The sequence below is a fragment of the Dioscorea cayenensis genome, chromosome 20 (genome assembly GCF_009730915.1).
Source record: "Dioscorea cayenensis subsp. rotundata cultivar TDr96_F1 chromosome 20, TDr96_F1_v2_PseudoChromosome.rev07_lg8_w22 25.fasta, whole genome shotgun sequence".
Classification (NCBI taxonomy): Eukaryota; Viridiplantae; Streptophyta; class Magnoliopsida; order Dioscoreales; family Dioscoreaceae; genus Dioscorea; species Dioscorea cayenensis.
The window spans coordinates 16,442,409-16,469,903 of record NC_052490.1 but is presented as its reverse complement, the minus strand read 5'-3'; the positions used below and the strand labels follow the sequence as shown (position 1 = coordinate 16,469,903).

At 37.5% G+C, this 27,495-nt stretch overlaps 1 protein-coding gene across 5 annotated transcripts in view; it reads left to right on the top strand.

Moving 5' to 3' along the window:
* LOC120251216 overlaps positions 1-26,546 on the top strand; it is a 33,025-nt gene extending 6,479 nt beyond the window's left edge. For 3 of the 5 annotated variants that reach the window (XM_039259751.1, XM_039259748.1, XM_039259752.1), the window contains 3 exons: positions 793-923; positions 9,255-9,368; positions 26,168-26,546. In XM_039259751.1, the coding sequence (XP_039115685.1) occupies positions 793-923; positions 9,255-9,367 (244 nt within the window). In that variant the 3' untranslated portion in view covers position 9,368; positions 26,168-26,546. Of the gene's footprint in view, positions 1-792; positions 924-9,254; positions 9,588-25,883; positions 26,096-26,167 lie in introns of those variants that run through there. The other 2 variants (XM_039259750.1, XM_039259749.1) reach the window with 2 other exon arrangements.
* The last annotated feature ends 949 nt before the right edge of the window (positions 26,547-27,495 follow it).

Sequence of the window (27,495 nt, the reverse complement as noted above, 5' to 3'; positions counted from 1 at the left end):
TTTAAGTTGATTGTTAATGTCAATACAGAGAAGAACTTTGTAAGATCAGAAGGAAGAAGTTTATGATTTAATCAGGCAGTAATAATGAAGTTGCTTTGATTGAGTTCAATGTTTCTAAAACTATACCCCTAATAATTGTGGCTGGAATAAGAGGCTGAGATGTGTAGAGTGAAAAATGGCCCGACTATTTGCTTAGTTATTTATAAACATAATTGAGAACATGGTGGAGTTCAGCAGTCATCGGAATCCATAGTTTATTCAAGAGAACAAAATTTTGAGATTTATGCAGAAGTAAGCCTTAACGTAGAATGTCAGATGTTGTACAATCGAAAAGTAACAAGTTCATAATTGATGGAGTGTTGATCCCCTGCCATTAACTGTGATGCTCTTATTTTAAGGTGACAAAATATATTAGGGGTGATAATTTGGGTCATCTGGTTGTAAATGGGTCATGTTAAACTTACTCTATCACTGAAATCTACCTGAGATGAATGTTATCATCAACATGATCAGTAATTTGACATGATAGCACGCAGATGACGTTTCAAGATTGCTATTTATCCTTATAGGATAAACCATGATAGACCATGATAAATATGAATAGAGGCATTTATGCATTAGTTGTCATGTTTTGCCACCCCTACAAGTATGCAGACAAGCCTGAAGGTAAGTCTAAACCATTTTTTTTTAATACATTGGTTGTAATATGTTGATGAGCTACTCGTTAATTTTGTCTTGTATTCTTTATTTCTGGAAGTTTTTTAATGGTATATAACCTTTACTTGTCTGTAGGTTGCATTTAGTTTTCTCTTCTCCGAGGCATTTAATGGTTGCAGGAGGTGGCATAATCCTGATGGAGATTAAATATGGAATGGATTTCTCTTTGCTAGGTTTTCTTATTTGCTCTTCAATATTGGGATTTGGTATGTTATGCCTTCCAGCATTTCATTTTGTTCATTTCTGCTTTTTGGAGCTTATATGACTTGTTTTTCTGGTCATTCATATCAGTATGTCATATACTCTTGAATTACAAAATTAGACAATATTGAGTTGATATAATTGACACATCAGTCCACAAAAATGATTAGGACATAATGATCATAATCTTGAAATTCAATTATATTCCATGAAAATCAATATGAATATGATTTTAGGGGTTAACTTTCTCTTTGAGATTCCATTGTGAACTCCAACCTGGTTTGTTTGTCAAGTATTTGAACCTGCTGTTATTCAATTGGTTATGATTGGCATTGAAGGACTCTCTTTGGACCCTTATGATATAATAACAATGTGATATATGAGCCGAAGAAGAAACAATATAAGGTTTTTATTTGTGTACCACAACAAAACTGGTAATTGCTGATATACCCCTGTAAAACAAGTATTTGCTCCTACATACCCACTACTTCAGCACTGAAATACTCGTGGCTAGGATGCCCTTTGATGCTGTCGAATAAATGGACAGGAAGACATGAAATAACCAAAATAGATTTGCTGATATATATCCCTGCAAATCTTGTTTTGCTAATATAGCCCTGAGAATTTATTCTCTTCCCTGGGCATATGTTTGGCCTTTTATGCTGTATATATAGATTTCAATCATGTTTAAGGCCATAGGCATCAACCACTGATGGTGAGTGATGGCAAGGGTGTATCAACAGCAAAAAATTAAAAGAAAAAAAGAAAAAGAAAAAAAGGATATATGAGGGTGCATGTGTCAATACCTTTTATTTTATTTTATTTTATTTTTCAGGAATATATTATCATCTACCCACTTGTGCTGGATAAGCAATTCTCTGGAAAATACTTGATTTCCAAGTTTGAAGCTAAAATAAATTCCCATCATTAGAAATTAAACATTACCTAAGGTGGTTGGTTGGGCTGGCAAAATTTGACAATCTGGTTTTCTTTTTGTGTTCATGTGCCTAGGTTCCTTATTTTTAGGTTTAAGGCTTTTGAACTGTGACTTGTTCACGTATTGTCCTTGCATATTTTGCTGTTATTTGCCTCTTATTTTAGACATTTTGTGTATCATTTTGTCCATTTTTTTTTTTAAATCCTATGATTGACAATTTGTGCAAATATTATTTCATGACCACCATGTATATATTTTGTACTTTTAGACATATACCCTTGTAAAATCTTGAGACTGCACATAAATTCTTGAGGTTCTTACATATTTACCCTTGTGTCAAGTCAACTGCCCACTACTATTAAATAGATGTAAATATGTGAAATCTCACCTGTGTCCTTTATGTATATAAACATCTAAACCTTTTAAATCTGGTATATACCTGCCATACATTTTGTTTCAATCTTGACCACCATTACTTTGAAATTTTTTTTATTCATGTTATTAGTGCATTTTATCCCTATTCAATATGTTTGAGAGAAAAAAGATCTAAAGGGTAGGAAGTAATATCTTATTACAGGGTATAAAGTTCATTTCGTTTGACTAATTAAATATAAGTGATGGTTGAACCAACCAAGTGATTTTTTTATTTATTTTATTTTTATTTTTTTTATGGGAGGAATTTATATGAAAAAACCTTAACTTTGCAAGGCATACATCAAAAACGAACTCTATGAAGGCATATTTCTAATTCTAGGATCATGCATGGTTATGACTGTTAAAAAAACGCATATGTTTTGTTTCTGCATGTAGATAAAGATATATATAAAGAACAACACATTTTTATTTCCGAACTTTATGACTCAGATAGAATATCAAGTCTTCAGTTGTTGCAAATTCTTCTAAATCTGCTAGCTATTTCTTTTTTCAACTTGCAAACTACCTGATTTTGGTAAATTATTGGCAATGTAATTTTCCCACTATAAATGTGATTTATAACCGCAATTTCTAGTGATAACATTACCTTTTGATCTTCCTAGACCGATACGTGTCCACTTTGTTCATCCTTGCATCTTGGTACCCAAAATTAGATGGAATAAGAATTAAGATGGAAATGTGATGTAGAACGGAATGGAACAGCAATTTGATGCTTCTCGTTCCATTGTTTAAATGTAAAGATGGAATAAAAGGTCATTCCCATTTGCTTTTGTTTTTCCAGTTTAATAAGATAGAAAAATGAAATGTTTATTTTTTGAATATATAATTCTGAATTGACTCTATATGCATGTAAGTAATTATATGTTAGATATATTTATGTATAATCATAAATATATCCTAGAGAAAATGGCGGTACAATCTAGAGAAAACAAAGTAAGGTGAAAGTCCACCAATTGTCCTTTATAATACTCGAAAGTGTACGGTAGTCATTAAATCTGGAATAGGTGCATTTTGGTCCTTAATTACACCCTTATGTTCAATTTGGTTCCTTTATTTAATTCTGTTTTAGGCATGCAGCAATTCCATCAACTAACCTTAAAATAACCCGTTTCCTAGCTGATTTGTGCCTTTTCACCTTGGAGTGGCAGTGACATGGCAGCAATGCCCCACTTAAGCTTCCGCATCAGAATTTTTTATTTTATTTTATTTTTTTTCCTTGGTAGCAGTCAAATGAGCTAAGCTGTTCATGTATCATGTGGCATACATTTTGGCTTGCTCAAGCTCATTTGATTAATAAATGAGCCGAGCTTGAGGTTAGATTTCAAGCTTGATGAGAAAAATGAGCCAAGGTCACATGGATAATTTGCTTATTCGATGGGCTTGATAAAGCTCAATATTTTAAATATATGCACAGAGGTTAGAATAATGTTAAGTGTATAAAACATCTTTTATACCTGTAAATAATCATTTGATTAAAAAATTATTATAAATATTTTTTAAACCCAGGGTTTAATAAAGAATTATGGTTTATTTGAAAAAGGGCTAAGATGTAAATTTTATTTTAATAAAGTGTTATATAAAATCTTCTACTTATTTAGTAAATTTAATCGTAGTTTAAATTTTATTATGCTAGCAAATGCATTAGCCATGTCAAGTAATAAAGGGATAAGCATGTTGTCAGATCCCATGAAGACCAAACAAAGCTACTTCTAGTGTTATTTGAGAAATCGAATTGATGTGTTATACAAAGAAAGTAAAATTCAAAAAATTCAAATTAAAAGAAATGAAAATAACTATGCAAAGGCTTTTTAAAGAATAACTCCTATATGAGAAAAATGTTAGGGTTTGATTCCTTTGTTCTTTAAGAATGTTGGATTTACAAGTAAAGTTTAGAGGTAGTATGATTTTCTTGAAAGCAGCCCAATCGAGTCACATATAAGCTAAGATATCAACTTGTACTTGTTCCAAGAGCTCCCCACAACCAAGCAACTCCCATGTCCTTGCAACCCTCTTATTTGGTCTAACGACTCCATTAACTAGAGAATTAACACAGAGATGTCAAGCTAAGTTGACCTTTGGAATCTTTTGTAGGGCACTCCTATATCAGAGCAACTCTCTTCATGAAGTTATCCAATTTACTCCCCTTTATTCTTGTTCCATGAATATCAATGTCTATTACTGGGAAACTCCCATATCCATGCTACTCCCTTATGTAACTATTCTAAACTTAAACCCTCATATACTAGTAAAGTGGGCTAAAATAGTTAGATGTGATGGTTCTTCAATCATTTATTCTAATATTATTCTAATCTTAGGAGTCCATAATTGGGCAATTCTCATTTCCAGGTGTCTCCCTTTTTATATTCCTAATTCATCATCTCCTTTTGTGTTATGAAACCCTAGCATACTTATATTCGAGCAATTTAGATTATGATTGGAGGAATCTTGAAAGTCCCTTGAATGTATTCAAAATTTAATTTGGAATCCAAGATTGAAAGCCTAGATCTTTAATTCCTAATGATCTAGCATACCCACAAACCAAATCATGATCAAATTCTCAAGAAAAAGATCATTGCATCCTTATGGATTCATGGGCTAAAATTAAATAGAGTAATGAATTATTAGATCAAATCACATTCTAGAATTATATAAATTCTAGAGAATAAAGTAGATTGATTTAGCTATTATCTCAAATTCATTTAAACATGAAATTCAATTGCACAAACTCAAAATTCATTCATTCAAACATGAAAATCCAAAGAAAGTTAAGCACAAAGTTTCAAATCCTAAATAGAGAATATTTACCCCATCATATATACAAAATACAAGCAAATCATGGGTTCAAAATACAAGTTCTTTATAGGATTTGGGGAAATATCGTCATCTTGATTATTCTCTCCAAGCTTAATTTCATCAATGAAACCTTGCCCAAGCCTTCTCTTCTTTTAAAACCCTCCAAAAATTCAGCAAGAGCCAAAAGGATCCCCAAGATCTAAGTCTAAACTTATTTATAGCCGTTTGATTCCAGAATAATTCTAAAAGTCAAATTTTCCACGAATTTAACCACCTAGATTAGATTGTAAGCCATTGGTTAAGTAGTTGCATGCTGGCCAGCTGTAATTTAGTAGCCTTTCAACACCTACCTGGGCTCAGTTTGGTCTGTCAGCATGGCTCCAATTCATCCTCTGTTTTCTTTGGCTTCTGATCACAATTTGAGGAGGAAAAGTTGAATAGGAAAGTTCTAGCTTCTAGGCTTGAAGGCCCCTGTCCAACAAGCGTACTTTCATGCCAAGCTTGATGAAAATTGGAGATATGCTCGATTTATTGAAGCTGCGCAATTTCTCCTGGCTCGAAAATTGGAGAAGATATGCTCTTAGCTAGCCCTTCTTCTTCGCAATATGCCTGCTTGCATGCATCATCATGCTCCATCCTACTTGGTACTTCACTCTTATCCATAATTAATTGAAAAGAAAGCTAATTATATCACTAAACATGAGCTTACACCTTCAACATTCCATGCATCTTCAATACGTTTACACGGCCGTTTTTATCCTCGCATGAATGAGAGATGCTTGACCACCCAACTTTACCCTGGTGTTACTTTAGCCCGAGCAAGGTATCCATTGCCTCGTTGAGCAACCCTAGTTTTCTGGACTTTCATGGAGCTCTAAAGGTTTGGATAAGTAACAACTATCCATATGTAGAACTGAGGCTAGGCTCAAGCTGTTACCCGGTGATGGCATCACCAACAATCACCTTCTCTAGTGTCAAGAAATGGGGTGGTGGTTCTTGTTTTTCCTCTTTACTCTCTTCTTCTTTTCACTTCTATTATCCAACTATTTTTGTCTATTGTTCTGCGTGCTTATCCCCTTAGCTCTCCCCCAGCTTCTAGCATCTTATTTTTAACTTAGGCTTTTAACTTAATTCAATGGCTACTTTAGACACCTCTGTCTCTCCTTCTCTCAATCTTCTCTTCTGTGGCAACTGCCTCTCTCTTTCTCAATCTCCTCTTCTGTGCCAATTGCCTCTCCAGCCTCACCTGTCTTCCTATCTTCTTTAACCCCACACACTATGCTAATTCTTATCTTTAATTTTTCTAGGACCCATCCAAATCTTCAACAGCTTTTACTGTTTTTTTTTTTTTAAAATGTCCACTTCACCATAAGCCTTCCGTGGGATAATTTTTAAAAAAGGTTCTTGGAAGTTCAGGGTGTTACATAGTTTGAGTTGTTAGAAAACCAAACAATCAAATAAAAATTAAATAATAAAAAAAAAATAAAGCAAAAGTTGTGTGAAAAGTTACTCCACTTTAAGTGAGAATGTGCATGCTCTACTCTCGGAATGGAATGCCCATTTTTACTTCATATGTTGCCTGTAAATGTTGGAATGTGAAACACTATCTCAATCTTTTGTTTCTAAAAGATAATGGAAGGAAAGAGACGATAGAGAACACTACTATGAAAAATGATTCTGAAAACTTGTCATTGTTTGTTCTGTTTACAAAGATTTATATAGCCATGTAACATCTAGGTGAAATCCCAAGAGAAAGGAAAGAAACAAAAAATATACAATTGTCTTAATATAACTCCGGTCAAATATAAACTAACCATATATAGAATTATTATAACTAGTTTTACAGCTAATGTTCTCAAGGTTTCTTACACTCCTCAGGCTCAACTGTACATATTAAACAGTCCATGCTTGTCAATCACTCTCAAAATCAGGTTTCCAAAGCCTCTTATTTAGAACATCATCTACTTGAGTTGAGGTTGGAACATATACAATGTAGATTGTTCCATCTTCCACTTTTTCTTTAATAAAGTGTCGATCCACCTTCAGTGGCTTTGTGTTGGAATTTTTAGTTCCTTGAGTAAATTCTTCAATCACAACATTTCACATACACCATGAGCAAATGATCTTAACTCTGCTTCCGCGCTGTTTCTTGCCACTATTGTTTGTTTCTTACTCTGCCAAGTAACTAAATTTCCCCAAACTAAAGAGCAATAAAATTGAAGTTGATCTTCTATTCACAATAGAACTGCCCAATTTTCATTTGCAAACATTTCAATTCCACAGTTAGAGTTTTCTAAAAAAACAGCCCTTAACCTGGGGTTCCTTTAAGGTACCTTAACACTCAGTTTACTGCTACCATGTGTTCCTCCGTAGAAACATGCATAAACTGGCTGATGATGTCAGGCCTTGTATGTGAAAGATAAATCAACTTACCAACCAATCTTTGGAATCTTCCTCGATCCATTGGGATGCTCATTTCTTGATCACCCAATCTTACATTAGGATCCATAGGAGTTTCTGCTGGTTTGCATCCTAACATGCCGGTCTCCTCTAACAAGTTCAGGATATACTTTGTTAGACAGAAATCCTTGTTTTGCTTTCTTGCGACGTCTATTCCCAAAAAATATCTATGTTTCCCTAGATCCTCCATTTCAAATTCTGAAGCCAAACTTTTTTTTACTCGAGTCATCTCTTCAACATTATTTCCTGTAAGAATAATATCATCCGCCTACACAATTAGAATAGTTACTTTCATTTCTTTGTGTTTGTAAAATAAAGAGTGATTAGTTTGAGCTTGCACATATCCTTGCTTTTTAATGGGTTTCATGAGCCGGTCAAAAACCATGCACGAGGAGACTGCTTTAACCCATATAAAGACTTCCGCAACTTACACACCTTCCCTTGTCCATCTTGATTGAATCCTTGGAGAAGATCCATGAAAATTTCTTCTTCAAGTTCACCATTCAAGAAAGCATTTTTGGCATCTAGTTGTTGTAGTGGCTAGTCCAAATTGGCAGCCAAGGACAATAAAACTCATACGGTGTTGATCTTCTCTACCGTAGTAAAAGTTTCCTGATAATCAACTCCATAAGTTTGAGTACATTCTTTTGCCACTAGTCTGTCTTTATACTGCTCTACTGTTTCATCATAAATGTATTTGACTGTAAATACCCATTTATAGCCAATTATAGCTTTATCTTTTGGCTTTTCAACCACCTCCTAGGTTCCATTTTTTCCTAAGGCATGAAATTCTTCCATGATGGTTGTCTTCCATTATGGTTTCTTCATCGCATCATTCATTGATTTCTGGAATTTGGATCACTCAAACTCTTCCCCTGAAGGTAATTTTTCCATTCAACTTTTGGGTGGTGATCTGGAGGGTTGGAGAAGAATTTTCAACCATGGTAGTGGAAACAACTGTCATCTCCAAAACGTTATCCCCATTTGTTCCTGACATTATGCCTCTCTTTACTTGCCAAAATCTTGATTTCTTTGATACCATAAAAGATAATGGAAGGAAAGAGACAATAGAGAACACTAGTATGAAGAATGGTTATGAAAACTTGTCATCGTTTGTTATGTTTTTAAAGATTTATATAGCCATGTAACATCTAGGTCAAATCCTAGGAGATAAGGAAAGAACTCAAAAAAATATACAATTGTCTAAATCTAACTCCAATCAAACATAAACTAACCTTATATAGAATAATTACAGCTAGTCTTACAGCTAATGTTCTCAAGGTTTCTTATAGTTTCCATTTTATTCCATCTTGCAAATAACTTCTAAAGATAAGTTTGAATTCTGAAGGATTTTAGTGAAGTGACATTTCAAACCAATCCGTAGATCCTATAGTAAACATTTGAGAATGTTTCTCAATTCAGTGAACTACATTTGATCTTAACTTCTCATCCAAAAGTTTTATCAGCAACGAGATTTCATCTTGTTTTTTTTTTATCTACTATATTGTCTGTATTGTTGTGATTTATAAATGTTAGCACTTTTATATTTATAATCTTTGTTCTAAACAACATACTATTCTTAATTAAGAAGGTTTATGGTTTTCCATGCTAGTTTTGTTTTGTTCAAACTCATTTTCATTTTTACAATTTCTTTCACAAGAATTTACTTGTAGTACATTCATTGAATCAGTAAATTTGGTCTATTGTATAGGTATATATGAGGCAACTTCCTTGGAGCGATACAAAAAAGGTCCTTTAGGTCCTCATGAAGTTTCAGATGGAACATATTATGATCAGCAGCAGAGTTTCCATCTTCCAAGCTGAGGTATTTGCTTTTGAAACTTGTGTATTGTGTGGAATTCTTCCCAAGGGAGATGATATCTCGATTTCTTTATTTGCTGTATGAGGTTTGGCATGAAATTAAACAAGAATTTATTCCAGAAAAATACTGTGTTCCTTTTGATGAGTTCTAAATGTTGCCCTTGATTAATTTTCTTGTTCTGTATACTAACAGTCACAATAAATTTACAATTTAATTGATGAAGTGGCAAACCTGACATGTGACATTATGATTTTGAGTTAGTACAATCGTCTTAGACAATTTCTGGAAATAGAAATTTGTAATCATTTTAAAGCCAACTGCTGTCAATATAATGAATGGAAATTTATGTAATGGCATTATTTAGAAATACTTCTTTTTCAAGAAACCATTTTTTGAAGGTCAACAATTGAGGTTAAATATTACCGCTAAGTTCAAATAATCATTCGGCATATATGAGATGATTAGCCCTCGTGCCAATACAATTTGATGTTCCACAATGTTGATGGCTCTTTTAGAAAATGAAAGCAAGTATTTCTAATTTCCAAATGTCTCAAGGGGCTCACCAGTGCAGGCATAGACTATTCATCTTCAAGAAGTGGAAAAACAGACATCGTCTTTTGCATCCTTTGAAACTCAATATGAACATGATGACAAGCATTTGTTGTCTCAATCAATCAAGGAGACTAACTCCTGTTGGCAGGCATTATGAAAGTGTGATGTTTATTCTTATGGATAGCTTATTATTCAGGTGGCCAGCATGAAGAGTCTTTGTGATCAGATTGCCATGGATGGAAAATGGCAACCCAGTAAGGGTCCACATGTTGCACAACTTCCAACCACCTATTTGTGATCATAGTTTTCCCCATAGAAAACGAAAATAAGGAACTAGATAGAAATAATCTCCTCATTTCCCTTGGAACCATTGCAGTGTTCAGCTTTTGACGTGGTTGGAGTTTAAATTGTAATTTTGTTTGATGAATAATCAACCTTAAGGCCTGATTGATAGGTCAATTATATGAATAAGCCTAATTGGTTGAGTGAGGATATAACTTTGCACTATGTAATCAGATAAGCCGTTGTGAAGCAGCAAGGCAAATATGGGAATTAAATAGATATTCTAGTCAATGCTTTTCCCATTGTTTATCAAGATATTAGAGGTGTTGGATCTGACTCTGAAAGAATTGCAGATCATGGGGAAGTGCAGGGTGAAGGAAAGTACATGAAAAAAAAAGGGGGAACTCTGTTTTCTATTTGGTTGAATGCAGAAAAGTGTGTGAGAGAGAGATTTTTAAGAAACAAAAGGGAACCGTCATAAAGGGTTTATTTTCTTCTCTGACATCATTTTCATTCGCCTTTTTCTTTTTTCTATCAAATTTAAGCAGAGTCTGGAGGTTCATTGGATTGGGACATGAAGGAACGCTAGTCTAATTGAGAGAGTATATTTGGTAAGAACTTGTAATTATCCAAAAATCTAGGTGAAGTGATGAACAAGCAAGCATAATTGAGGAGTGATCTGAAATTTAAGCAATCAGCATTAGGTTATTAATCAGATGATTCTGATCCTTTTCTGAAGTTGTTTTTAAAATTTTTTGAACAGTTAAAGATAAGTGTATCATTTTCGGTAGAGTTGCAATGTGTAAATCTATCCTTCTGGATAGGATTAAAGTCCTTAAACCTAAGGGTTTCTGTTGGATTAGGAATATTAGATCTATGCCTGTTTAATGTGTTTTGTTCACCATTTCAAGAATACTAAAATTTATTGAATAAAATTTCTGCTTTCCTTTTCATTTTTTTTTTTTAATTTAAGAAAGAACAATTTTCATAGATTGTGGGAGAATATTCAGAGCTTGTCTCTTTTTCATCTTGAAAATCTCAAAAATTCCTTCCTTTAATGTTCAATCAGGGAAGATTGGCTGCTTCAGAAGTTGTGAACATTTGTTACAAAGATTAGAAATATTGTCTAATAATGGAATTACAGTATTGTATTTGATTTACATAAGTCCAACTACATTAATTGTACTCTCATGTAGTACTCTCAAGTCCAACCACACTAATGGATGCAAGTACCATTACATTATATTTGTAGTGTCCAATTCTATTTTGGCTCATATTGGTCATCAAGAAATAACTTTGTGAACAATGCTACGAGCTTAAAGTAATCAATGTTTAAAAAGACGAAAGGCGTTTATGAGGTGTTTTGCTCAAGTGAGGCAAGGTGTAAGACTCAAGGCGGTTCGAGGTGTAAGCCTCACCTTAAACTAAAAAAAATTACATATGATAAAATAAAACAAATAAAATAAATAGTAAATAACAAAAGTCATAAAATTCATAATAAAAGGATTAGTTGTCTTTAGTTTTTCGTGGTTTTTAATTTAAACTTACTTCATACTTGATAGTTCATTCTAATTTCTAAGAAATTGTCTTGTACTTGCCCATTTGCCCCAAAAAAAATATAGATACCCAAGATTATTTAAATGTATTTGTGATTTATCCAATTAATTTTAAAAATCTAAAGAATTATTGATTTCAAATTTTCTATTTTAGATTATTGATTTCAGTTTTAAATAATTAGTTAGATTATCGATTTCAATTTTAAATGATTAGTTGGTTATTTATAGATATATTAATAAGGATATCAATAAACTTTTGTGTTTGTTAAGCATTGATAAAATTTAAAAAATTAATATCAAATAAATTAGTTTTTTTTTTATTTGTACTCTATCTAACTTAAAAACAAACTAAACTTTATATATACATATTAGTATATAAGTTGGTATATAAGTATATATATTAATATATTAATGTGTATGTAATATATATATATATATATATACATATATATAAAGTATACAATAAGGGAGAAATAATTGGGCTTGGGTGAGACGCACGCCTCCAACTCCTCACCAAAAGAGGCATAGGGTCCATTCATTGCATGGGAGGCATATGCCTCAAGGTGAAATTCTACCACCTCTCCTTGAGGCGTACGCCTCAACCGTTTTTTTTAGATATTGAAAGTAATACAAGATAATTGTAAGGTTTAAGACCCTTACACTTGGTCATCATTAAGATTTATGCCCATATGATCATGAACGGCCCTTTTCTTGAGACGTAGGAGGACGCTGAGTAGAGCCGGTGTGGTTTGATCGAGGGGTGCCGAGATAGGCTAATGTGTGCGGGCGCACAGCCGCACGAATAAGGCAGCGCGCATCAGCCTGTGGCTAAGGGCATGTGACCGAGAGCGGACGAGGTAACCCACACGACTGCGTGCCAAGACCTAGCGGCGCATGCGTGTGGCCATAAGTGAGCGCACATGACCGAGAAACGCGTGAGTGATCATGTTCGGACAGAGGTTGACGCCTAACCGATTTTAGCATGGGTAGGGCAAAATGCTAGTACCGAAAGGATGTTCGGTTGTAACCGAGAGACCTAGGCTGGTGGCTGTGCCGTGACTGATGGACTCGCGCGTGGCTGAACTGGCATATGCGTGACCGAGGTTGGATGCGCACATGGACTAGATGCACCGAGACTTACCGGGTAGGTGAACAATGGCACCTGTGGGCACTCTAGCTCAGAGATAAGGGTTGTAACAGTCATTGACACTATAACAAGGGGATTATTATGTTTCTTTTGACAAGACCGTTGATTTCTTGCTGACCCTTGAACAGTGTCCATCTTTAGGCTTCTCTTGTGTTGGGATCGATTATAAAAGGTCTCCTATAACCCTTGTGTTGGTGGGTGGGGAGATGGGAGAACTCTTGGTTGAGGTCTTGGCCATGGTTGTATGAAAATTTTTCATTCAATGGAGAGTTAGATTTTTTTGTCTACTTGGCTTGTGTTGTATGCTAGCTTGCTTGCTTGTTCACTTGATATAGCTTGCTTGCGCTGCTATTTGGTGAGGAATTGTCGCTTCCTTGACTTCTATAGGTTAACTTGACGCTCGGTATGGGTCAAGTGTCGCATGATTGGTCGAGTGATCGACTAGGGTCGTGACAGTTTGTATCAGAGCTAGTCGGTTAGCTGAGAGCTCTTCACACCTTGAAGATAACTGGAAGCACCAAGGATCGGCTTGATCGCATTAAGGGGAGATTGGATTTTTTTGTCTACTTGACTTGTGTTGTATGCTAGCTTGCTTGCTCACTTGATATAGCTTGCTTGCGCTGCTATTTGGTGAGGAATTGTCTCTTCCTTGACCTCTTTAGGGTAACTTGACGCTCGGGATGGGTCAAGTGTTGCACGATTGGTTGAGTGATCGACTAGGGTCGTGACAGTTGGTATTAGAGCTAGTTGGTTGGCTGAGAGCTTTTCACACCTTGAAGATAACCGGAAGCACCAAGGATCGGCTTGATCGCATTAAGGAGAGGTTGGATAGGGTGGAGTATGTCATTGGGCGTGTTGATGATCTTCTTGGTTTTATCTTACAAAGAATGAAAGACATTGCAGGTAGTTGGAGGAAGAGCCAGCTTGCAGTTGATGTCCTCATAGCAAAGGTACAATTGAGGTTGGATCAGGTAGAGCATGTCATTGGGCGTGTTGATGACCTTTTCAATTTTATCTCATAAAAGGTGGAAGACATTACAGGTGGTTGGAGGGAGAACCAGCTTGCAGTTGCAGTTGATGCCCTCATAGCAAAGGTACAATTGATAGTGCTCGAGATCACTTGTCTCAAGGAGGTTGGGCCGATACCCTTGGCCATACAGGAAGGATCCTCGCGTGTGAAGATATCGGAACCATCTTTGTTTGATCAGGCTTGAAGTGCTAAGACACTTGAGAATGGATGTGGATCAATACTTAAAAGGCTGCGAAGGTGCCGGAGATTGAGCAAATTCCTTTGGTTAGCATGTATTTTACCGGTGATGCCAAGCTTTGGTGGCGCACTCGGCAAGAAGACGATGTCCGAGCATGTCGGACCCTTTCTAGCTCATCGGATGAGGAAAAGAAGGAATTGCGGGAGCAATTCTTGCCCAGGAACACCACGTGGGTGGCTCGACAACTTTGAAGAAGCTGAGACACATAGGCGTGGTTTGGGATTATGTCAAAGAGTTTTCATCTTTGATGTTGGATTCCCATGATATGTCACCAGAGTACCAAGTTATTCAACTTCACGAGCTTGCACCATTAGGCACAAATTGAGATTTGGAGACAAGAAGCTAAGGACCTTACGTCTGCGATCATTCCAGCCAAAGCATTAGTAGACTTGAGAGCTTCGCCTGAGATGCAGGGTGAGAAGCTGAAGTCAAGGCCAAAGGAGAAGAAGCCAGTTAAGAAACGGGCCTAAAGAGAGTTTCAGCGGAAGCCTTATACTGGCCAAGCTAAGTTTGACAAACCCAAGAGTGATGCAAAAGCAACAAGTGGTCCTAGCATTAAGATGGCAGGATGCTTTATTTGTGATGGGCCACATAGGGTTAGGGATTGCTCTAAGTGTGAGAAGTTGGCCACGCTTGTTTCTGAAGCGGGAAGTGATTTGGAGGTCCCAACAAGGGTGAATCCTTTGCAACTATTGGGGGCGTTAAAATCCATTAAGGGTAATGCTTCCACCACTTCTCTACTAACCTTGAATGGCAAGGCCATGTAAGGGATGGTGGACATCGGAGCAACACATAGTTTCATTAGTGAAGGGACAACCGCTTGGTTGGGATTTAGCATTGGCGCGCACACTAACCGAGTGAAAGCTATTAATTTCCAAGCTTAACCTGTGATTGGCAAGATATCGAATGTGCCTATCCAGCTTGGTGAATGGCAAGGGAAGACGGATATGCTTGTTACTTTGGATGACTTTGAGTTGATTCTCGTGATGGAATTCTTGAAATCCATCAAGGTCGCTATCGTTCCTCATTTAGGTGGCTTACTCATCATTGATAGTAAAAATCCTTGTTTTGTGGCAGGTGCCTCAAAAGAGAAGAAGGGCAAGATGTGATGATCTTCGCTCATCAAGTGGTGCAAGGGTTGAAGCATGGTAACCCTACTTTTGTTGCTTCTTTGTTGGAAGTGCAAGATGATTTGGTGTATGAAATTCCCTCTGTTGTAGCTGATGTTTTGAAGGAATTCCAAGACGTTATGCCGTCGGAATTACCTCACAAACTCCCATCTCGGCGGGCGATCTATCACCAAATCGAGTTGATGTCGGGTTGCAAACTCTTTGCCCAGGATCCCTATCAGATGGCTCCTATGGAGTAGGTGTTAGATTTTATATTTTACTACTAGTGGGCCCCATATGGGCTCTGAAGGCAGCACCGCCTCAAGTATCTAGAAACATCAAAGCTTCACTAAGCTTCCAGACTAATCTAATCCACCGACTTAATGAAGCAACCTAGAATCTTCATCAACCACCTCATGCTAGTATAAATTAAGGAGAAGGCTTGAGCATCCAAGCAATATGAGTGAGAGCAAGTTAAGAGAGTGAGAGTGAGTATAGGTATCAAGAAAGAGAAGTAGTGCATAGTGAGAAAAATTAGAGTGAGAGAAAGAGAGTCTTGTAAAATGTTTCAAGTAATTAATAAAATTAAGTTTCATATATTCTCTCTACTCAACATTTCTGGTATCAGAGCCAAGTTGCCGGGATAACTCTGTCAGATCGCAGACGAGTGTTCGAGCATAGTATCAGGAGTTCACCAGTGTTGTAAGACATTCGCCAATCGAAGTAAGTAAAGTACCAGTATTCTATCGAGGAGGCTTGCTGGACGTCAGGTGACCCAGACATAGCGATGGAGTTCATAGGTATGATTGGTGGTTTAAAGAAATTAAACAATAATAATTACATTAATTGGAAGGCCTGCATAGAGTCCTACCTACAAGGACAGGACCTATGGGAGGTCGTAGGTGGATCGGAAACGACTCCATCAGATGTCACTTTTGAAGAAGTGGAAGATGTTGCTGGTGATTCTAAATCAAAGGAGAAGAAGGCTCTAGCGGTAAAGAAGTCAAAAGATGAAGCTCTGCGGAAGTGGCGCATCAAGGCCGGTAAGGCAATGTTTGTTCTGAGAACAGCTATTGAAGATGAGCTGTTGGAGTATATCAAAGATGCTGCTACACCAAAAGTTGCATGGGACACTCTCGCTACATTATTCTCCAAAAAGAATGATGCCTGTCTTCAACTACTTGAAAGTGAGCTGATGACAATCTCGCAAGGAAGTATGACAATCAGTCAGTACTTCACCAAGGTAAAGTCACTATGTAGTAAGATTGCACAGGTTGCCCCTGAAGAAAAGATCAGTGAGCAGCGAATGAGGAGGATAATTATCAATGGCCTTAAACCTGCATACAATGGGTTTATGGCTGCCATTCGAGGTTGGCCAACTAAACCAACCTTGTTGGAATTAGAAAATATGCTCGCTAATCAAGAAGCTTTAGCGAAGCAGATGGCTGGTGTCTCGCTAAAGCAGGAAGAAGAGGCGTTGTTTAGCAACCAGAGAAAAGCCTAGAAGCCCACACCAGAGAACAAACCCAATCAGCAAAGAAGATTGAAGGAGATGACCAACTTTTCAGGGGAGCTCACAGTCAAAGAAATAGCACCAACCGTCCGTCCAAAAAGGCGACAGTTGAGATGATCGCTGCTACAACTGTGGAAAGAAAGGGCACTATGCACGAGACTGTTGGCATGATAAGAAGAAAGGCCAAGGAAATGCAGCAACATCAAGAAGCTTCCAAGATACCAAACATCATGGAAGGTATGATAGTGAAAAAGAGTGGAATGTTGAAGCAGCATTTGCAGTGGTCACCACCAAAGTGGAGGAGCAAGAAGAGAAAGAAGAGGTAGCTCTAACAGCAATAACAAAGCAGAAGAAGATCAATTATGAAAGTGATTGGATCATCGACTCTAGCTGCTCCAACCACATGACAGGTGACATCAAGAAATTAGAGGGTCTGAGAAAGTACAAGGGGAAGCAGGTGATTGTGACAGCTAATAACTCCAAGTTGCCCATCACCCACATCGGTAAGACACTCATCTCTCCACGCTTCAATTCAAATCAAATTAAGCTGCAGGACGTCTATCATGTTCCCGGGATGAAGAAGAACCTGTTGTGAGTCTCACAACTGACAGCACAAGGAAACTATGTGGTTTCGGGCCACAAGAAATTAAGGTATACTGCAATCTACAGGCATCAGGCACTCCAGTAATGGAAGGTCGCAAACTGGAATCTATCTATGTGATGTCTGCGAAATCAGCCTATGTGGACAAGACCCGGAAGAACGAGACGTCTGATCTCTGGCACGCAAGACTGGGGCATGTGAGCTACCACAAGTTAAAGTTTATGCTGGAGAAATCAATGGTCAAAGGCCTGTCCAACATAGAAGTACGAACTGACACAATATGCGTTGGGTGTCAATTCGGTAAGGCGCATCAACTTCCCTTCCAGCAATCTAAATTAAGAGCTAAGGAGCCTTTGGAGTTGGTGCACTCTGACGTATTTGGCCCAGTCAAACAAGCATCTATAAGTAGTGCCAAATACATGGTGACCTTTATTGACGACTTTTCAAGGTACGTATGGGTATTCTTTATGAAAGAAAAATCTGAAACATTTTTCAAGTTTAAAGAGTTCAAGGAGAATGTAGAGAGTGAGCTCAATAAGAAGGTATGGTGTCTTTGTTCTGACAATGGAAGTGAATCTCTCTCAAGAGTTTAATGCATATCTGAAGGAGCATAGGATTCGAAGACAACTGACCTGCCCCAACACTTCACAGCAAAATGGTGTTGCTGAAAGGAAGAACCGGCATATAGCAGAGATATGCAGAAGCATGCTACATGCCAAGAATGTGCCAGGGATATTTTGGGCTGAATGCGTGAGAACGGCAGCTTACATCATCAACCGGCTTCTGCAGGAGATGGGCTTTCTTTCTCCATTCCAAAGACTATGGAAGATCAAACCTACAGTAAGTCACTTCAAAGTCTTTGGATGTGTGTTATGTTTTTGTGCCAGACCATCTTCGTACCAAGTTCGACAAGAAGGCGGTATGATGCATCTTTGTTGGCTATGATGATGAGAGAAAAGGATGGAGTTGCTGTGACCCGACGTCTGGACGCATCCACACATCCAGAAATGTGGTCTTTGATGAAGCTTCAGCTTGGTGGCCTTCAACAAACTCAGTTCAACCAAATATGAAGGAGATTGAGTCAATAGTAGAACAGTTACAAGACCAGGCTCAAGAGGTACCAACAACAACTAAAGAAGACATAAGTCCAAGATCATCAAAGACTAAGAGCCCATGGAAGACAGGAGTTCATGGAGAAGCTGAAGAAGACCCTACATATTTACCAGAAGAAATGCCTCCACCCTTAAGAAGATCATCCAGGGTAAGACACCCTAATCCTAAGTATGCAAATGCTGCACTAATCATGGAAGTTGAAGAACCAACGTCCTATCAAGAGGATATTAAAAGTAATAAATGGAAGAAAGCTATGGAGGAAGAGATAGCTGCTCTCAAGCAAAATCAGACGTGGGAGTTGGTACCAAGGCCTGAAGAAGCAAAACCAATCTTGTGTAAGTGGGTGTATAAGGTGAAAACTCGAGCAGATGGAACAGTCGAAAGGTACAAAGCTCGACTTATGGCACGAGGTTTCTCGCAATAGTATGGAATAGACTATGATGAGACATTCAGCACAGTAGCAAAGATAACAACGGTGCGAGTACTATTGGCACTACCTGCAAGCAAAAGATGGAAGCTTTGGCAGATGGATGTGAAGAATGCCTTCCTACATGGAGAGCTTGATAGAGACATCTACATGGATCAACCACAAGGATTTGAAAGCAAGGTTCATCCAGAGTATATATGCAAGCTCAAGAAGGCATTATATGGTTTGAAGCAGGCTCCAAGAGCGTGGTACGGGAAAATTGCAAAGTTTCTTGTACAAAGTGGCTACAAGTTGACAGCATCAAATTCGAGCCTATTCGTCAAACACACAGGAGGCAAGATGGCCATAGTACTGGTATACGTTGATGACATCATCTTAAAAGGGAGATTTCACTTCTAGTGCACGAAAGAAAATCTTTCAATCCGGTTCCAGATGAAGGAGCTTGGAGAATTGAAGCATTTCCTAGTGCTCGAAGTCAAGAAGACAAAGGAAGGTATATTCCTATGTCAACAAAAATATGCAAAGGATCTTCTAGAAACATACGAGATGCTGGAGTGCAAGCCACTATCTACACCAATGGAGCCAAACATTAATCTTCGTGCAGGAGAGGGTAAAGATTTGGAAGATCCAAGGATGTATCGACAATTGGTAGGTAGTCTTATCTATCTAACTCTTACTCGACCTGACTTGGCATATGCAGTTGTAGTAGCAAGCCGTTATATGCAAAATCCCAAGAAGCCACACTTGGAAGCAGTACGGTGGATACTTCGATATTTAAAAGGAACTATAAATTACGGCATTTTATATCATAAAGGTGAAGGATGCCAAGTAACTGGATATTGTGACACTGATTACGTTGGAGATTGTGATACAAGGCGATTGACTACAGGTTACATCTTCAGCCTAGGATCTGGAGAAGTGTCGTGGTGTAGTAAGAGGCAGCCTACCGTCTCTTTTTCTACCACTGAAGCTGAGTATAAAGCAGCAGCTATGGCAGCACAAGAAAGCACGTGGTTGATGCAATTACTGAGAGATCTTCATCAACCGATTGAACAAGTAATACTTCATTGTGATAACATGTCAGTAGTGTGTCTAGCAGAAAATCCAATGTTTCATGCTAGAACTAAGCATATTGAGGTGCACTACCACTTTCTAAGAGAAAAGGTGCTACAAGGCGAAATCCACATAAAGCTGACACCAACAGAAGACCAAATTGCTGATATATTTACAAAGGGGCTCAGCACAAAGAAGTTTGAAGACATGCGTACACAACTCAGAATAGTCAGCCGATCAACAGTAAGCCGGTGCTGAGGGGGGGGAATAATGAAGGCAGCACTGCCTCAAGTATCTAGAAGTATCAAAGCTTCACTAAGCTTCCAGACTAATCTAATCCACCGACTTAATGAAGCAACCTAGAATCTTCATCAACCGCCTCATGCTAGTATAAATTAAGGAGAAGGCTTGAGCATCCAAGCAACATGAGTGAGAGCAAGTTAAGAGAGTGAGAGCATAGGTATCAAGAAAGAGAAGTAGTGCATAGTGAGCAAAAAATTAGAGTGAGAGAAAGAGAGTCTTGTAAAATATTTCAAGTAATTAATAAAATTAAGTTTCATATATTCTCTCTCTACTCAACAGGATCTATATAGGCTTAGGGGTCTTACACCAAAAAATCTCAAGACTTGGCTCAACCCCTTTACCTATATATGAACCCATTACACTTCTATCACACAACCGAAGTGGTACTATATTTCCAACACCCTTCCTCAAGTTCAATTAGGTCATTTTTTTTCCCAGTTTGAACTTGCTCAGACTTGTACACCAGAGGTCTGTTTTTACCAGGACTTGTACACTACTTTGTGTCTCAGAGGTCTTACTCACATGGACTTGTACACCACTTGTGTCTCAAAAGTCCTTTTTTTTAATATATATTAGGCTCCACTATATTTCTCTGCTACCATGTTAGATTTATATTTTATTACTAGTGGGATCTATATGGGCTTAAGGGTCTTACACCAAAACATCTCAAAATTTAGTGGCTCAACCCCTATACCTGTATATAAACCCATTACACTTCTATCACACTACCGATGTGGTATTATATTTCCAACAGTAGGCTGAGTTGCAGAGGTAGCTCACGGATCTTCTTGATAGTGGCTTCATTCAGCCTTCTAAGGCTCCATTCGATGCGCTGGTTTTGTTCCAAAGGAAACATGACGTTTTCTTATGATAATGCGTGGACTATCAGGCTTTGAACAAGACCGTAGTCAAGAACAAGTACCCCATGCCCCTTATTTAGGACCTGTTCGATCGGTTGGCCAAAGCCATGTACTTATCCAAGTTAGATCTTCGTTTGGGATATCAGCAAGTCAAGATTGCGAAAAGAGTTGATGTCAAAACGACATGTGTTACTCATTATGGTTCTTATGAATTTCTTGAAATGTCTTTTGGCTTGTCCAATGCTCCAGCGAAGTTTTGTCACTTAATATATCAAGTGTTTATGACTATATTGATGATTTTGTGGTTGTGTACATGGATGATGTTGTGATTTTTAGTGAATCCTTAGAGATCACATTTCTCATTTGATGCTGGTTCTATCAAGACTTCGGGTGCACCAATTGTATTTAAAGTTAGAGAAATGTCAATTTGCTCAAGAGGTGATCAAATTCCTAGGGCATGTCATTTCTCGAGGTGAAGTCCGGATGGACCGGGCTAAGATGGCGGCAATCTTGGACTGGCTTGCACCCGTTAAGGTCACGGAATTGCGATCTTTTCTTAGTTTAGCCAACTATTATCGTCATTTCATCAAAGGATATTCTAGAAAGGTTGCACCGCCTACTGACGTGTTAAGGAAGGACCAACCATAGGGTTGGGCCGAACGACAACAGGCAGCTTTTGACAAGATAAAGGCTGCGATCACAGGTGAACCGGTCTTAACATTGCATGACTTTGATGAACCATTTGAAGTTCACATGGATGCGTCGGACAAGGCCGTTAGTGTTCTTGTCCAGAATGGGCATCCCATGCCTTTTGAGAGTTGGAAGCTCAAAAATACAGAGCAACGGTACTCCGCGCATAAGCATGAGATGCTTGCCGTTGTCTATTGCTTGCAGGTATGGAGAGTTTATCTCCTAGGCGCTGAGTTTCTTGTTAAAATTGACAATGTGTCTAATACTTTCTTTATTACTTAAAAGAATCTATCATTGAGACAAACTAGATGGCTGGAGTTTTTGCAGGAGTATGATTTCATTTGGCAGCACAAGCCAGGGAGACAACCAGGTGGCCGATGTACAGGTTGTTGAATTTGTGGCTGCTTTGTCTCAAGTGAAGAATGACTTGTAAAGCCGCATTCGGAAAGTAGTGAAGATGGACTCTCTTTACACCCAAGTTAATGAAAAATGTCCAAGATGGAGTTGGGCGCAAGTATTGGCTTGAAGATGGTATTTTCTATGTCAAATGCGCTCGACTTTTTGTGCCGAAGGGTGGTCGGCTTCAGTAAGACCTCCTTAAGGAGCATCATGATGTTCCATGGCCGGGACATCGTGGCCACGAGCGAATGAAAGCCTTGCTCTCTTGATATTTTTATTGGCTGGATATGGGCGACGACATACAAGCATATATGAAGACTTGCTTTGTGTGCCAACAAGATAAGGCGGAGAGAAGACAAGAAGTTGGTCTTCTTCAATCGCTTTCGATCTTGGAAAGCCATGGGCTTCTATATCCATGGATTTCATTTCAAGGTTTCCTAAAGTAAAGTACATGTCTTCTGTTATGGTGGTGGTGGACAGGTTCACCAAGTATGCAGTGTTTGTTCCAACACCGGTGACATGCTTGACCGAGAAGACGGCTGAATTATTTCTAAGGCATGTCGTGAAGCACGTTGGGGTGCTAGAAGACATTATGAGCGATCGGGATGCTTGCTTCACTAGGCGGCTTTGGATGGCTTTGTTTGGCTTGTTGGGCATGGAGTTGAAGTTCTTGTCTGCTAATCATCCGCAAACGGATGGTAGACGGAGAGGATCAATGCGTTGTTGGAGTTCCTAAGACGCTAAATCTCCGCCTCATAGAAAAATTTGCTGGACTTGCTTGATGTACCCCAGTTCAGCACCGGGATGTACATAAGGGCTTGATTGCTTGTTGTGATGGGCCTTTCACCATTGTTCAAACGGGTGGGAAATGTAGCTGATCATTTGGATCTCCCTAATTGGCTGAAACTCTATCCTACTTTTTATGTGAATTTCTTGAAGCCATGCCATGAAGATCCCACTGATCTGTCACCGGCGAAGACAAGTTGGGCACCGCTGACTGTCTGCAAGGAGTTTAGACGTATGGCTGAACGGATTCTAGACCGGAAAGTTAAGGGCCAGAGTAAGAAAATTTGGTGAGTTTTCTTATCCAATGGAAAGCCTTGCCGAGTTCGGAGGCAAGTTGGGAACACGATACTACTCTGTGGCAGTTCGACGTCTTAGTTCAAGACTTCTTCACCTCAAGACCGACGAAGACGTCGAGTTCAACAAGTGCGGGTGGTTTGTAAAGGCACTCAGTCATAATCAAGATTTATGTCCATATGATCATGAACGACCCTGAACCTAAGGCGCGGGAAGGTGCCGGGGCGAACCGGTGTGGTCTGATCGAGGGGTGTCGAGATAGGTCGATGCGCACAGACGCATAGCCATACGAACCGGACAACGCACATAGGCACGTGGCTGAGGGCATGTGACTGAGAGTGGATGAGGCATCACTCATGACCGTGAGCCAAGACCTAGCGGTGCACGCCCAGCGTAACCGAAAAACGAGCGGATGAGCGTGTCCAAACGAAGGCACTCGCCGTGGTTGTGTCATCACCAAGGGACTCGCCGTGGCCAGCCTGGCATGTGCGTGACCGAGGCTAGATGCCCGCATGGACAGGATGCTACCGAGATTTGTCGGATGAGTGAACAGTGGCGCCTGTGGGAATTGTAGCTCGGAGATAAGAGCTGGAACAGTGCTTTGCACTGTTGTGAGGGGACTGTTGTGTTGCTTTTGACAAAACTGTCCATCTTTGGTTGTCTCTTGTATTGGGATAGACTATAAAATGTCTTGTGTACCCCTTATGATGGGGGGAGATGGGAGAACTCTTGGTTGAGGTCTTAGCCATGGTTGTATGAAAATTTCTCATTCAATGGAGAGTTAGATTTTTCTGTCTACTTCTTGGCTTCCTATGTTGTATGCTTGCTTGTTTACTTGATATAGCTTGCTTGTGCTATGAATTGGTTGGAATTTGTCACTTCCCTAACCTTTATAGGCTGACTTGATGCTTGGCATGGGTCAAATGCCACCCAATTGGTCGAGTGGTCAACTAGGGCCGTGACAACAACCAAATTGTCAGATTAATTATGAATGTTTAGTTTACTAACCAAGCTGAGCTTGTTTCTAGCTCTCTTATTCTGGGAGTTGACAAAAATAATGGCTCTCGAACACAAATTTGGCATTGGAATAGATTTTAATAGCATGAGCCACAGACAGAAATTCGGAAAGGAGTTCCTCTTAGAAAATATTTAAGTGGACAGCAATCATAATGTACATGGGTTGCTTTATGATTAGCTAACTTTCCAATTTTGATTTAAATTATGCATTCATCCTGTATTACCTTGTAGTTCACTAATCTCAAAGTGAAGTTTGTATGGTATGATCGCCCATCTCTTGATACTTACAAAGAGGAGCCTTTCTTAGAATTGTTGCCTATGAACCTGGATCACACCAACCAATTACAGATCATGATTAATTTGTATTAGAAATTGTATACAGCAGATTTAAAACAGAGGTAAGAGTGGATGGAGCCTAATTGGGTTGAACTTGAAGAGACTTACTTGTGCTCAAGCTTAGCGTAAAATAAAATTTGGGCTCAATTACTAATCTGAAGCTTGGTCTGTTTATAAAATGATTGCGAGAATGTTAGCTTAGTTTGTCTGTGACTCAAGCTTCTTATGAGTTGCTTGCTTATTTGCTAGGCCTACTTGTCAAAATTAACAGATACCATTTGCTTTTGTAGTAATAATTTTTTATGATTGCTTTAGAAAAATTACTCTAATTACAAAGAGATGGATACAGATGTTATGCTGGAACTTTAATGACAACACAGTAGGAAAACAAGGGCTAATTGTTTCTTAAAATCCCATCTTAAGATTGGATTATATGCGGTCATGAGATAAAATGTTCTGGCTTATTTTTTGAATTTAATATTAAGTTCACTTGCTCATGTACATTACCACCTCGCCATTTCAACTTGATATGTATGTTACCACGCAAGTATTTTTTGATAATTTCAATGAACCCTTGAGAAGAACTGCAAATTATTATGTCAAATTTGAATTGCACAAATAGAATTTCCGAGTGAACTTGATTAAGCGCACCTCTAAACAAATCTCTTCTAGACACTGATTTAGGAATAAAATAAAATTGTTTCGAATGGGATTCCTGCATACTTTAGTAAACTGTTCTTTATTTTTTTTTATTTCTTATTTTTCTTTGTGTTTGCTTTCATTCACTCATTTAAAAATTAATTAAAACATGTTTCTTCCGACTTTGAATTCTCCAATGCATGTGGATTCTGTACATGATCATAAATGCAGGAAGTTAGTAATTGATTCTTCCCTTCATTCTGAAGTTAGATGCAATTGTAGTCATTGTGAACTAATTGCTAATCTTAGCTATCTGCCTAATGTTTTATGAAAATCCATGTTTTGTTTTAGCTTTAATGGTAGGTTTCTTGTTATAATAAAATAATAATAATGTTTTTAATAAACAAATGTGTCATTTGGAAATGTTGTATCTTTTGGTTAAGTTCTCATATTTCAAAATTTTTTCATACTATCTATTCACTGCTTATATATGTATATATTTGATTTACATGATGAGATTGGTTCTGATTAAAAAGCTTGATTGAATTGTAACTGATCTATGTTTATTTTTAGGCATTGTGTTCTGGGGATAAAATTTCAATGCAGTGGCTATAATAATGGCCAAATTATTATCCTGAAGATAGTTTCCTTGAAATGCTGGTGTAATGTTCATATTTTTATTGTGCTTTAAAAATATGTTTTATTTTCTCCCTATCTAATTTTGTCTAGTTTTTCAAATGTACCACAAGAGTTCTTACTTGGAGATCTGTTTATAATCAACTTCATTTAAGATGGTGAATTCATCATCTATGAGTTTCTTCTCGCGTCATGATCAACTGACTTTGCCTGTTATGCAGCTCCTACATATTAGCCAAATACTTGGATGCTTTCTTGAGTCAGGACTCCAAAAAAGAATTTTACTCTGCGATGTGGAAGAAAATGTGATTACCTTTATCTCCAAATCTTCATCTGATTTTACAGGTTGCCTTAGTTTGGATTATAATCTGTTCTCGTTTTGTGTAAAGCAATTGCCTGATTCACCATGGGTCAGTGTGATGCCTGATTCACCATGGGTCAGTGTGATCTTGCATTTTCAAAGTTTATTCAGATGTATAGCAATTATGCTTGCATGGAAGAAGTTTATATGTTCACTAATTTAGTGTGACATTGTAATTACTGAGGAACCATTTAAGTTGCACAGGTTACTTGGCATGAAAAGGGTGAAATTCAATTCAAAATTCAAGCCAATTCGTATGCCAGGTTTATGAAGTGGAATTGTGCGCTGAAAAAGTTATATATACTAGCATTGGTCATATTAAATGCAGGTGCATAATCTTCTGAAATATTTGTTCAGCGATTTGAGAACAAAAAATAAGTGTGTTTTTTATATCAGTATCAATAGGTCCGTTTGGTTGGGGGTATATAGACTAGGTAATTTTACATTTTGTTTGGTTTTCTAAAATAGGAATATATTTTCTGGAATATAATAACTTAGCTAATATTATCGAAAATGTGATTTCCAACTCAATAGGTGGTAATCTCATATTTCTGGGGAATGTAAATTTTTTTCCTCTTATCTTCTTCAAATGCAATAAATATTAACAATGTCAAATTTCTAAAAAAAAAACATTCAAAACCAGAGAAAATTTACCTTCTAATTTTTTTTCAAATATAATGTTAGAGGAAAATTTTATATTTATTTAAAATAAGTAAGTTCAGCTTAATAATATTAATAAAATTTAATTTTATTAAAATGAAAATTACATTTTTTTAGTAATAATAAATATTTATTATTAAAGAATATTGATAATTACTTCAAAATATTATGACTTTAATATATTTATAACTTATTCAATAAAAGCATTTTATTAAAAAAAAACTATTTGTAATAAAAGATTCTCAACTAACTAAACATATAGTAATGTTACATTTTAACCATTTTAACCATATTACTTGTCAATTAAATAAAAATTATACATATAATTTGGGAATTATATTTTTGGTAATCCTATTGTCGATGTTAATGTAAGATTTTATGAACTAAACGGCCCCTAAGAGTGATAGTAGTTCTAATAACAATAATAGGAACAAAAATCTTCATATTTAAATGCGATGTTGAGTGAGCACCCAATGTGTTTCTTATAAATTTTTGACATATGTTAGAGAGGGACAATAATGCAATTGA